At 42.8% G+C, this 13,970-nt stretch overlaps 1 protein-coding gene across 2 annotated transcripts in view; it reads left to right on the forward strand.

Moving 5' to 3' along the window:
- Positions 1-13,970, forward strand: part of TSPAN4 (tetraspanin 4) — a 422,001-nt gene that overhangs the window by 25,638 nt on the left and 382,393 nt on the right. Inside the window, exon 1 of one of the 2 annotated variants that reach the window (XM_024216406.2) lies at positions 8,935-9,007. The exons of the other annotated variant lie outside the window; for it this stretch is intronic. Coding sequence (XP_024072174.1) covers positions 8,941-9,007 — 67 coding nt within the window. The 5' untranslated portion in view covers positions 8,935-8,940. Of the gene's footprint in view, positions 1-8,934; positions 9,008-13,970 lie in introns of those variants that run through there. 2 annotated transcript variants of the gene reach the window in all.

Below are 13,970 nucleotides of genomic sequence, written 5' to 3' on the forward strand. Positions count from 1 at the left end.
CCCCCCCCCACACCCCAGCCCTCTGCTCTGATCCCTGAACTCCCCCCCACATACACCCCAGCCTTCTGACCTGACCCCTGAAACACCCCCCCCCCAGGTCTGGGGTCCCGGCCTCAGGCCCTGCTCAGCCCGCTTCCAGCCTAGATGAACAGAACCCCAGGCTGGCAGCGAGCTGAGCAGGCTGGTGGCGTAAGATCAGCATTTTAATTTAATTTTAAATGACGCTTCTTAAACATTTTGAAAACCTTGTTTACTTTACATACAATAGTTTAGTTATATAATATAGACTTATAGAAAGAGACCTTCTAAAAACGTTAAAATGTATTACCAGCATGCGAAACCTTAAATTAGAGTGAATAAATGAAGACTCGGCACACCACTTCTGAAAGGTTGCCGACCCCTGAAGTACTCTGTGACTTTGACTTGGGGATTCTCCGTGGGAGGATTAAGGAAGGATCCTTGAGATTTGGGCCTCTCAGAGGACCCTGACAAGAACAAGAAGTTATTAAGAAGCAACAGCATGACATACCGCTGAGTTCCATTGGCTGGCCGCAGGCTGCTGGTGGAGGAACCAGAAGAAACAAACATTTTTTGGGTCCAGGTGCCATCCCTCAGTTCCGCAGGTGACATTAGAATGGATATGGCATGGGCATAATGAGTTTTAAATTAGGAGGCCTAACCACAACCAGAAATTTTGAACAGGGCTGGCATTTGGTATCGTGGGCAGCTACCCACAGTGCCAAATTATTTGCGGGCACTATTCTCCCCTCCTGTCCGCCTTCCTGTTCTGGTGAGCTGCCCTCATGCAGCACTGGAGCTGCCCTGGAGGCACCAGCATTAGCTACTTGGGAGCTGGAGCTGCTGTGTGGAACCCAGATATCCTACTTCCTCTTCCCACACAGGTAACACTGTGTCCAACAGATAGTCCAATAGATCTTCCTTACTGAATATGACATTAGCAAATCAGAGCAGAGAGAAGAATGAATCCTGTATGCAGGAGACTTGCAATAAGAATGGGGGTAGGGGGAAAGGAGTAGTTAGAGAAGGAGGGGATAAAGAGCAGAGAGACCGGAACAGATTGGGAAAGAACATGGAGCTTAGAGAGAAATTAGAGTTTGTACAAGAAATTCCAGTTATTGTTGCATGTTGCATTTTTGGACAAATAATATGTAATGATACTGTGACAAAGGGACTGACCAATTGGTGCCCCTCCTCGTGGTTAGATGTGATGTTGCAGGGCTTTGTCCTCTACAGCAGTGGCTCTCAACCTTTCCAGACTACTGTACCCCCTTTCAAGAGTCTGATTTGTCTTGTGAACCCCCAAGTTTCACCACACTTTAAAGACTTATAAAATCAGAGATAAAAATACAAAAGTGTCACAGCACACCACTACTGAAAAATTGCTGACTTTTGTTTTATAATTATATGGTAAAAATGAAAATCAATTGGAATATAAATATTGTACTTACATTTCAGTGTACAGTATATAGAACAGTATAAACAAATCATTGTCTATGAAATTTTAGTTTGTACTGACTTTGCTAGTGCTTTTTATTAGCCTGTTTATAAAACTAGGCAAATATCTAGAGTTGATGTACCCTTGGTTGAGAACCACTGCTCTACAGTCCAGCTGACCAGGTCTGCCTGTCATTCCCCTTTGGCTTGGCCCATCAGCCAGGTCCACCTTTGGTCTGCAGGCATCATGCTGTCTGGAGTGGCTCACGACCATGAGTGCTTTCCTCATGGCAGACTGTCAAAAAGAGGGCAGACACCCCAAACTAGAGGTATGTTCTATAATTAGATTTCACCAAGCCAGTAACAAATGTGAACTCCTGGATCACTATAAGAGTCTTATTATGGAGTCACAGACAGTCCCCTGAGGCTCTCCGGTCTATCTTGCCACTTAGGCAAGCTGAACTTAGTGATAAATGGTCATTTACACCAAAACCCACAAAATATTCAGGTTGCTTCCAGTCCCAAGAGACCAGTCGCTTACCACAGATACATTTATATCTTAGATCTCACACCAAAGACAACACCTGTGGCCAATCCTGTAATAAACTAACTTAAAGGTTTATTAACTAGGAAAAAATAAGAGTTATTTATAGGTTAAATCAAGCAAACATATAAATGCAAATGAGTGACCATCTAAATCCCAAGAGCCACAGTTGTAGTGATCTGTCAATTCAAAGTGTCTTTCAGTGCAGACCCAGGAGTCAGCCGCTGGGGATCTCTGGCTTCAGTTTAGAGTCTGTGGCCCTTCAGAATTCAAACAGCCAAAAAGATAGAAAAATTTCCTGTGGCTTTGTTTTATTTCCTTCGTTCAGCCCACAGTATGATCGTCCTTACACGTAGCATTTCCCAGGTGCGATAGGGCCATTAACCAATCCTTTGTATTTTGATTATCTTTGATGGCCCATCTGATTTTGATAGTCCTACTGGAGGTAGGGGTGCAGGGGTGGAATGATTCCCGTGCCTGAGTTCACAACTTCAGAGCAAACATTTTCAAAGTTATAAAGCTGAACTGTCCTATTTTTCTTCTAGCACGGAATATAGACATTCCAATGAGATTAATACATGCAGCAACTTACAAGCATTTCAGAGTCTAAAGATGAAATACATCCTTATAAGACTAATACCTGTTTTGAGCAAAACTAACAGAGGTGACCTGATCTGGTCTCCAGCTACAAGGTTGTCAGTTCTTAGCTAATGACTGCATTGTAGGCAAGAGCTAGCGTCTGTCTTGCCAGTGTCACACCAGGGTTTTCACCCAATAGTCCCAGGTCCAATAGTCTTTCTGGACCCTTGTATCTGGAGTCTTCTGGCTAGTCCTGCCGGTGTGGCTGTAAGGGAATCAGTCCCTCCCTCTACCCTGGGTTTCAGCCCAGGGACCCTTGTGGTTGGTCTGGCTAGAGATCTTGCTCCTTCCCTGGGTGACTTAACTACAATGTGTCCACCTTCTCCTCAGGAGGCTCATGTTTTCAGCAGGACTCTGTCCTGGGGCCCAGCCCCTAGTCACAGTCTACAAGGTAATAAAGAAAAAGAAGTGAAATTAATAGAAATAAGGAGCAGCTCCAGTTTCTCTGTCCTACCCAGATCCTCCAGTCATCAGTCCTACCATTCTATATTCACAGCTAGCTTAAGGTAGCTTGGCTTGTTACAGTTCTCATCTCTGGGAGCTGAGTGTGAGAGGTCTGTCTTGGGCCTTTTGAACTGAGCAGCTTCTTTAAGGCTCCTCCACCAAGAGTGGCATGCCTCACAGTTGTGGTGGGGCAGGGCTGCCTAAGTCCAAAGCTGCTCTTTAACCCCTTCTTGCCTGCAGGGTGTGGGGGGTTATACTCTGTCACAGATACAAACAGACCAGAACTGAAGGCAAACTCATCAGGAGCAGTGTTAGAGTTGAGTGTTGAACCTAAGCTTCTGGGATTTCCAGAGGTTGATTTCTCAGATTTGACGTTAATGCTAGGATTTTCAAGTTTTTGTTTTTCATGGAATTTTATAGACGTTTTCAGCCAAACAAATATATTCATATGTGACAACTCCACACACACACACTGCCCCAGATTTTCATTAATGGACAACATTTGGCGCACACAACAATTTGTGCCCATAATGTTACGAGAATAGTTATCAATGGTTAAACCTCTAGTGGTTTGTGGTTACAAATTAGAGAACACTACTAATTACTAATGAGCCTATCTTGCAAAGAACTTAAGCATCTCCTGAGAAGTGCTGTGTGTTTTGTCTGTGCTTGGGATTCAACAATTGGTGGCCAGCACCCAGTGTACCTGCTTCAGTGCAAGCCACAAGCATAGGCTAGAAAAGGCACAATTTGCACTGGTTGCCCTCACTCTTTTTTGAAACTGAAGTTCAGTTAGTGCAAATTGCGGCTTTCCTTGTCTTGTCTACACTGTAGGTCTGCATAGGTGCAAGCTACACCAGTTCCTGGCCACTGACTGCTGAACCATGGCTAATTCCAAATAGTCAAGGCCTCTAAGAAGTGAATGAGAGTAGAGGGTACTCAGCACCTTGCAGAATTGGGCTCAATAGTGGCACCTTTGTGGGCACAGATCATGCCCACAATACAGAAGCTGGCTCCCAGAGTTTGTTTGAAAATCTGCCCCATTATAGCATGCACTCTCGCTCGCGCTCTGTCTCTCTCTCTCTCTCATGTTTCTCACTTCAATATAGGTGTCTTTTTGATGGGCACTGACAACTAGTTGCGGGCACTGGATCTTGAGTCTACCTTTCCCATGGGGAAATGAGTGCCTGTGTATGGGTACCTGTGTGTGTTTACATTTATGTGCAGACAAAGATCAGAGAGATGATAAAACAGTTAACTTGGGGACTAAGCGTGGAATAAAGCTCCTGTTTTGGAATCTGTGCTGTTTGATTTTTTTCCCTCTCCACTTTTTTTTTTTCAATTCCTGTGAGAGATGGCTGTGTCCTCTGAGCACTGTTAGGAAGTTGTGGGAACTAGGGCAGCTGTCAAATCTTTTCGCTCAACCTCTCCTTTGTAGCTGGAGCTCACAGCTTTGCCATGCATCTTAAACAATAAAGGAAAACAGTAGAAAAACTTTCTGGGTTTTGGCATTTGCATTATGTTATTGTGGGTTGAAATTTTTATTGAACATTTAAAAACTAAAATTTAGTAAACCAGTCTCAAATTCTCTACCTGTTTCTTTATGTTGGTCTCTAAAGAGTGGGATATTATACAATGACATGTAAGGAAGATACATTGTTTCATGATATCTGTCCCTTTCTACATAAAAATCTAGGCCAAGATTTTTCAAAAGCAACTAATGATTTTTGGGTGCCCAACTCAAGATACCTTAAAAAGGCTGTCATTATTTTCTGAAATCCAGATCCCTCTTTAAGTTGTCTCAAATTAGGCACCCGATATTACTAATTGCTTTTGTCAGTTCTTCCATTTACCCTCCCATCTTTGTTTGATGTATTAAAATCTCCTCTAGTCACTGTAATTATTCTTACTGCATGACATCTGTGGATTTCTTCCTCTTTATTTTGAGACTTAAAAGCTTGGGGAAGAAACAGTTGTGTGGATTTGGGTGTTTAATTTTTTCTTTTTTGTAAATATTATTTCTAAACCATTGCTGTCTAGTGATTGCATCACAGGCAATTTCTTGATCAACTGGGCTGTAAATAACAGAATAATAACTGTTTAATAATACTCCTAAGCTGCTACTTTACTTTCAGTAAGGCATAACATTTATAGGGGGGAAAAGATTTGCTTTTAACTTCTGTGTAATTATTTTTTTAATCTTTAGTTTACAAAGAGGTCAACAGACTTTGTACAGCTGTAACAGACAAGCTATTCTCAAGAAAGCCAAAGCCAGTCTGGTATACCCCTGATCTCTCACCATGAAGAGCATGATGGACAAATGTTCTCCAGCGCAAACTGCCTTTCACGTACCTTGTTTGTTTCTTGCTTAACATAGAACGTTCTTTGGTGCTTTCCCTTAACACCTTCCCTGCCCAGCTGATGTTGACTGTCTGGATGCATAGCTTTGTACATGCCCAGTCTTGGGTGAGAAGTTAGGCCTCAATCCTGTATTGGGAACTGCTAGCATAGACCACTGTGTCCACGTGGATGACCAATGAAGTCAGTGAGACTCTGAAGATCTGGTTATAAATCCCATTTTAGGATATCTTTCTGTGCATCTTACACTACTACAGAAACTGAGCATCTTTGTTTCAGAATTTAGGTGCTGCAGGTAAAATGGACTTCTCATTATAAAGATTAGGCATATTATCCTTTCATTAAACTATTACCCATTCCGAGGGGGAAGGAAGTTTCTACTCCAATTCCTCTGCATCTCTTGGAGGACAGGTCTCCTTCTCTGGTGATCACAGCATGTATGCACACTGTAGCCACTAATCTAGCCATATTGCCTAATGTCGCAAAGACTTCTCACATTAAAACAAAAATGCTTGCTGTTCTTGGGCATCCTAGGTATCCCTAAATATCTAGGGACTAATTCACCACTGCCTTACTCCACTTATACTCCATAGATTTAAAGTGAGTTACGCTGAGGGAAGAAGAATTGGAGTAAGGTAGCAGTGAAACAGACAGCAGGGGTCTGATTCAAAATCCATTAACTTTCAGTGGACTTTGCATCGGGCCCATAGTGATCAAATTAGACAAGCCTATTACTTGAACTTTGCTACAGTCTATTTAGTAGAATACGACTGAGACCCAAAAGTTGCCGCAGAGCACAAGTAAGATTTTTTTCAGTGCCTCTCAACTTTTCTCTTCATTGTGGAAAGTCAGTAATTTGAGACATTGTTGGTGCTATCAACAGAACCAGCAGGTGATTATTGCTTGAATGCTCGGGAGCCTTTTCTTCCTAATTCGCAGTATAGAGAGGTGGCAGTTGCTGTAATGCTAGTTGCATACTGTCTTTTTTTAGCCAGTCTTATTCTCCTCTGGATTTCTGCAGCTCACTGAATTTCTGGTGGCTCATTGCAATTTAGAGAGAGCTGCTGGAGAGTCAGCTCATTGTACAAATAGCAGGAGTGTGCTTACTAGGAATACTCCCTCATGGAGAGCGACATTTACAGTAACAGCATTGCTTCCACTTTATTTCCCACAACACTAGGTTAAAGTGGCTCGAGCTTCAAGACATTACAACCTCACATCATTCCTTTATGTATTTAGTGCCCTTTCCAAGCGCTAGGTCATTGGTGTCAGATAATGGGCCCACTGAAGGTATGTTTCATGTTCTCATGCACAGAACCTAACTGCAGCATGCCCCTTCTCCCCCACACCAACCCTTCGCTCCTTAACCGACATTCCGAATGCACTCAGCCAGCAGGGGGTAGAATTCCGGCACCAGACTTACTTAAAGGGGCCACATCCTTCTGTGCTGCAGAAACATTGCATCCAGTGCCCGAGGGACTCTGCTGAAAAGCCAAAAGAGGTGTCCCTGTGTGCCTTTTTGTTTTTCTTACAAAGGTTGCACTGTTGCACCTTGAATACGTTGGATCAGGCCTACATCATTGTATCACAGGATTGCATTTTATGTCATTACAACAGGGCATTATAGGTCACATTGCAGCTGCTTGTTGAAGGGACACTGTCAGGGTTGTGGTACCTAAAATTGTCCCGTAAGCTGGTAGTTTGTGACAGCTGCTTATTAATGCTAATCATAATTGCCTCCCCAGTAACTTGTGCTTCCCCCTTTCTGTTTGTTGTATCTGCCTGCTGTCTTTCCTCATAAGATTAGAAACTCTTTGGGGGAAGGACCAGCTTCTTATCTGTGTGAATGGTGTCTGTCACAGTTGAGTCTGGACCTCTTACTAGGGTCTCTAGGAGCTTTCATAATACAAATAATAATTATTTTAATAATATTTGATCTTTACTGACAATTGTCCTAAAATTTTGGATCTCACTTTACACATTCCGTGTGTTCCTCATAAATGCTTACAGATCTTTACCACTGCCTAAAAGGATCTGAGCCAACCAAGGGTTTGAGTTATTGAGCTCCCAGTAGTGAATATGGCCCATTGTATGTGTCCAGTTATGCAATTGTTAACATAAGAATGGCAATACTGGGTCAGACCAAAGGTCAATCCAGCCCAGTATCCTGTCTACTGACAGTGGCTTATGCCAGGTGCCCCAGAGGGAGTGAACCTAACAGGTAATGATCAAGTGATCTCTCTCCTGCCATCCATCCCCACCCTCTGACAAACAGAGGCTAGGGACACCATTCCTTACCCATCCTGGCTAATAGCCATTAATGGACTTAACCTCCATGAATTTATCTAGTTCTCTTTTAAACTCTATTATAGTTCTGTTTATTTATATGCTGTCCTCTACTAAAGTACATGTGCACAGGTTTGATTATAGTAAATTATGCAGTAAGCAAGGTATTTGTTTTCTTTTTGTTTTGTTCTGTATTTCCCTCTGCCTCAGAGAGATTTTATTTTCTCTTAAATACATGGCTGGAATCCTTAAGAGGAAGAACCACCCTATGTGTGCCAGCTGCTAATGTTTATTCCTTTGAACTTTGACATAATGGCCAGTGTAATCTTATGATTTAGCTCTTGTAACATAGTCTGACTGTGGTTGGATACTGATCATGAATTTGAGACAGTTCAATACGCTTAGCAATGTCCTTGATAAAAAGTCAAAGAAAGCTGAGATTCCCTGTCAGTTTTGTAGGATTTGTATGGGACTCGTGGTTGGGTTTTCTTGTAAGAACAGAGCTGAGAGATGTAGTGATTTTTATTTGCGACTAGAGTCCGAAGGTCAGCCTAAGTTGTTGTTACATATCTGTTAAATACAGATAGTGTGTTTGGTGCTGTACAAGACCGACAATATGGCCGGTCTCTGCCCAAGTTAATCTTACCTCCTGAAGTGAAGCATTGCTGAGGAATTTCTCATTTTGACAACTGAGCTCAAACGCTTGACTTCTGAGGGCTGTCAATAATGTCAGGTTGTGAACTGCTTTTTCTTGTTAATAGCAGCTGTGCAGCTTAAAGCCACATTAAATGCCAAGCAGCCAGTCCTTAATCTGTAATGAAAGAGGTGCCGGGGCTCAAGCAATATTTTTACATTCATAACTGATGCAGCAAGCCCAGAGGTGCTGGGATTATGAACTGCCAAGCCTAGAGGTGCCGGGGCTCATATCTGGCAAGCCCTGGCACAAATTAAACACTGCAGGCAGCCCTAGATCCTAGTTAGTTAGGAGGGTGTGTATCTGTGTGTGTGTGTGCTTAGAGTAAGGCTTTATCTTTAGAAATCTTTATAGGACAGAAATGCTGCGGCTGGTTAAGGGTAAAAATAGTTCTGAGTTTTCAATGGCTGCATTCCATGGCTGGAGCCTGAAATCATGAATCAGGGCTCAACGCTCAGTCTGTGTGAGACCAAGTGTGAGAGCTCTGCAACTGGAGGCAGGAGGGGAGCAGCTAGCTGGGATGAGTCCGACCCCGGCATCACTAATATTTTGGGAGGGACCTGTGCTGCTTGTACAGTCCCAACAAGGTACCGTATGTTAATATCTTGGGTTCTGGCAGTTTATCTAATTGTCTTACCCTGTATAATTAAAAATGTGCCAAGCCGTGCAAAATTTCTTGCTGAAGAGAGAGCGAGATATTTTTTAAAAGTGGTTCTACTGTGTGAATTCATTCTGTCAATGGTCTGTAGCTGTATACATTAAAGCTGCCTGAGATCTAGGATGTCATGTTTTGATTTGAGGTTTGGTTTCAACTTCTGGCTACTCAGTCCCCATCAGAATACAGTGTTTGTCACAGGATTGTTCCTGGTTCTTCGGATAAATTCTCGTTTTATGTTTCCGAAATTTTCCAACATGCATATCCCTACCTGGAATGTACAGATATTAAAATAATGATTGCTCTCTTTAAGTCATTCTGCTGTGAGACATTTTAAAAATGTTATCTAGCACATGGATGCTTCATTCATGCACCTTGTCTTAAGACTAGAACTCCGTGACAGTGAAGCATAGACTATGTGTGGGTCAATACCAAATCTGACTAGTCTGAAAGAGAGAGGAATTATCTACTAAATACACTGTTTCACAGGAAGGATCATTTTGTTCTCCAAGCAAGTTCATTGAGAAGGCCATTAGGATGCTGTCAAGTTTTTAGGGCCAGCATTTCCCCTTTAAAAGCTGTTTTCTCTGAGAAGCTTTAACCCTTACATATCGCCTAGGCCCTTGTTAGTAGGACCTTGAGAAAGAAAGTTACCATTTTTTTTTTGTACTTCTTGGCATGATGTGTACATCAAGTTGTGCATATGTGTTTTCTGCTGTCATTGCACCTTGGGCAAAGTTGTGCATTACCCACTAGCCTTGCAGCCATGCGCAACCGTACCAGTGCAGTAGCCTCCTGTTTGCTAGAGTCCTGGATACACCTGGTTCACCCCTCCACTACTCATTGGTGCCCTAAGCTATGCTTGCAATCCAAGAACAGCTGTGTGTCCCTATGCTGTGCCATCCTGGTGCCCGAGGAACTAGGGTTGCCACCTCTGAGGTAGAAAAAACTGGGACATCAAGGATGATCCTGAGCCCATAAAACTGGACCACTGGCAGTGTGCGTGGAGCGCCCTTACAGATTTCACAGGACAGTTGCCTCCAAAAAGGGATGATCCTGGGAAAATTTGGACAGGTGGCATCCCTAAAAGGTACTGGTGTGTGGCCCTATCATATACTGTCCTAGCACCTGTCCTTGACAGAGCTGTGTGCATCTGTGCTGTGCTATCTTAGGCCATGTCTACACCCACTGGGGATTGACACTGCTGCGATCGATGCAGCGGGGGTCGATTTAGCGGGTCTAGTGAAGACCTGCTAAACGATGGCAGGGAGCTCTCCGGTACTCCATCAGAACGAGAGAGGTAAGGTAAGTCGACAAGAGAGCGTCTCCCGTTGATGCAGCACAGTGAGGACACCGCAGTAAGTCGACCTAAGCTACGTCGACTCCAGTCACGTTATTCATATAGCTGAAGTAGCGTAACTTAGGTCGACTTACCCCGGTAGCGTAGACGAGGCCTTAGCAACCATCGCACAGCTCTTTGTGTCTCACTTATTCCTTCCTAGTGCATTGCCTCTCCTGAGCTCTTCTGACACTCCAGGTGCATCATGTTGTTTTCATCTGTAGCTCCCAACTTGTAAGGATGATTTGCAAAAGTAATGGGGGGTGGAGGGAGAGGGCATGTCTGGAAGATAATTCTCACAAGCAAAAACTTTACTGTGAAAAGCATTTTACTCTAGAACCTGGGTTCCGGGGACCTTTTGGAGTAAAGTTTTAAAAATCAAAGTAGTTCCACTGCAGTACGTAGTCTTCTGTTTGGACCTGGTCAGCAAGCGGTTCAGGTACCTTGGTATGTAAAATAGTAAGCATCTTGGACTGTGAGGAGCTAATTGTTTTTATTTGAATCAAGAGGAAAATACAGTAGTGGTAAATACAGGAGATGCCAACTCTAATTGCTCAGGGGTTGTCAGACTTATTGTTACGGACCCATTTACTGTCAGGCCACGTCCAACTTCGGAATCAGCAGATCTGCTCAGAGAGACATAAAATATTATTATTATTATTCCCCTTTTACAGATGGGGAGAATGAGGTACAGGGAATCTAAATGAGGTAGCTAAATGTCACAACAAGTCCGTAACAGGGACAGGAATAGAATGCAGTAATCCTGCCTCCCAGCGTCCTGCCTAACCATATGCTTCCCTTTTGAAAAGTTCATTAGGAGTTGAATTTTGCCTAGTAGGTTAGGTTAGTCGTTGTCATGCTCTAAAATAGTTTGAGGGATATTTTAAAGAAGTGACATGGCAAAACTGTTGGTGTAAATATATGAATACCACTATTGAAAATATCAGTGTACTGCAGTTATTTCCAGTAACTGCAGTTTAAATGTGATATATTTGGCCTACTGCAGATAAAATAAATATATGCATATGAAGCACCAGAGTGATGGGCCCAGCTACTGTGCATTGTTTGTGTTAGCTATTAGAGAACTGCAAATGATCTACAGGTTTTGTTGAGCTCAGAGATACATCCAAAGGGTCAGATGCTGATCTGAACTATCCAAACCTCCTCATCCTGAAAAACTGTATTGTAGATCAGCCTTAGCTGTGACATGGGTTCTGAATGCCCTCTCAGCAACCCCCAGGCCCTCAAAAAAGCACTTTGGAGATGGTTGAGATCCAGACTCATGGCCCTGTCCATTTCTATAGTGTATATTGTGTGATTGGGTCTTTTCCAAGAAACTCCACGTTAGCTTGAGATGACCTAAAATGTTCTATTAGGGTTTTGAGAGACTCGGAGAACTCAAGATTTAGAAATAAGTAGTGTGCAACCTTGGTCTGATTTTTTTTTTTTTTTAAATTTGGGGGAGTGAATTGGGGAGGGGAGGAGGAAGGGACCCTCCTGCGTGTTGCCATGTAAAATGAGGCATTTTTGAACAGAGGCCAGCTTCCTTAGTCCTATGGCGATGAAGCGGTGTTGAAGCCCCACAGCAGAACTTGTGTTCACGCTCTCAGTGCTGATGCTGCAGTGGGGTATGTGGGTCAGTAGAAAGGAAGAGGTTGGAGGTAGGCACTATCTTTCAGATATATTCAGTCAAGGACACTTCTGCCTTGTATCTCTTGTTAAGGATCCTACAGTATGTTTGAAAAGAATAGGGAATAATTATCTGCTGGTTTTATGGCAACCCTTTCGGGTCAATCTATTGGTTGTTAGGAATGGAAGTGGATAGTTGAAGGTGAGAGGTGAAGCTGGAGCTTATTTGAGGAGGATATTCTCCTTCTCCATATTCCAAAGTGTATGTGCCGTCTGCGGGAGCCTTCCTGGCCCTAGTGTGTTAGGTAGTTTTTTGCCTGCTGCAGTCATGGGGAATCCACACTGGGGGTTTTTCTGTGCCCATCTGAAGTGGATTCTTGGTGCTTCTCTTTTCCTCAGCTTAGAAGTACAGTGGAAACAGCTGCTAGCAGGAGTAGAATAATTAAAATGAGAAGATAAATGGTATCAAACTGAGACATCAATTGCTCTCCCATCCTCGCTGGGAATTCCAGAGCATGTGCTTCCCAGGCTATTTCCAGCTAGCATAGCCCGGCAGAATAGCAAGTCTCAGTTATGGATCATGAGCTAAGAAGCCCATCATGTGAGAGACACATACACAGGACATTTCTAAATGCAAGGCTTGGCACAGCCAATAAGTGGAGGTCCTTGTTCCAAGGTGAGATGCCCAGCAGCTAATATTAAAAAGCAGCAGACTGTTCCTTTTCTCATCCTGGATAGTTCTCCCTGCTGCCTGTTGAGTTAATGAAATTTTAAGTTGCAGGAGATGAGCTTTTCTTGAGAGGGTGAATAATTAATAATGGTGGTGATTTTGCCAGAGTGAATCAATCACATTTCAAGTTTAAGTTGCAAGCAGAATTGAAAGTTGATGCCCCTTTGTGAAAAGTTCATGCAGAACCCTCTCAGATGGGATACTCAATAATCACTTAAGCTCCAATCATAAAAGGCCCCATAAAATCAGAAACATGAGCATCATAAATCTAGAAAGCTGGTAGTAAGATAAATAAAATCTTTACAGAGAAGTTATAGGATAAGACAATGAAATGCAACTAGCCAACTATATGTGCTCAAGGTGAGACAGCGACAGAGTTACCACATGTCCACATTTTTTGGCTTTCCCCAAGATCATTTTATTAGATGGAGAATTGGGGGCAATTGTCATGTAGTTGGTCCATTTTGTTTCCCATATAGAATGAACCATATATAAGAAGGTATTAGACCAAACAAATGTAAACAATTAAATATATAACACCAACTGGCTAGGTTTGTCAGCAGAGATTGAACCTACGACCTCTAAATTCAATGCACAAGGCACTACCACTTGAGCTAAAGGACGAAGTCCATCAGCAGGGTGCAGTAGGAGACAACTGTCCTGGGTCAGCCACAGTGTGAACATAGTTTTCTCAAATTGAAGATTGCATACTGGCAATGGGGCAGCATTACTTTAATAACAACATGCATTTCTGTAGTGCATTTCATTGCAAATGATCCCAAAGCACTTTACATAAAAGATTCTCTTCAACCAGTTGTGAAAAGCATGTTTGAGGTGAACTGTAACAACTGTTTAAAAAGGTAGACAATAGGCAGGATACAGGAATTGCCATTCCAGAGCAGACCAATGGTCCATCTAATCCAGTACCTTCTCCCTGACATTGACCAATACCAGTTGCTTAAGAGGAAATCTCAAAATAGACAATTATGGAATAGCCTGCTCATGGGGAAAGTTTCTTCCTGACTCATTAGTGGTTGGCTTATGCCTCAAAGGATGGGAGTTTATATCCCTCCTTAAAAAACATTTTTAAAATCCTTCCTAATGTAACTGTGGATATTCTCATTATCCATATACATTTCTAATCCTGTTATGAATCCTGCTGAGGTCTAGAGCAGGGGTGAGCAAACTTTTTGGCCC

The sequence above is a fragment of the Terrapene carolina genome, unplaced genomic scaffold (assembly GCF_002925995.2).
Source record: "Terrapene carolina triunguis isolate 2854851 unplaced genomic scaffold, T_m_triunguis-2.0 Scaffold171, whole genome shotgun sequence".
NCBI lineage: Eukaryota > Metazoa > Chordata > Testudines > Emydidae > Terrapene > Terrapene triunguis.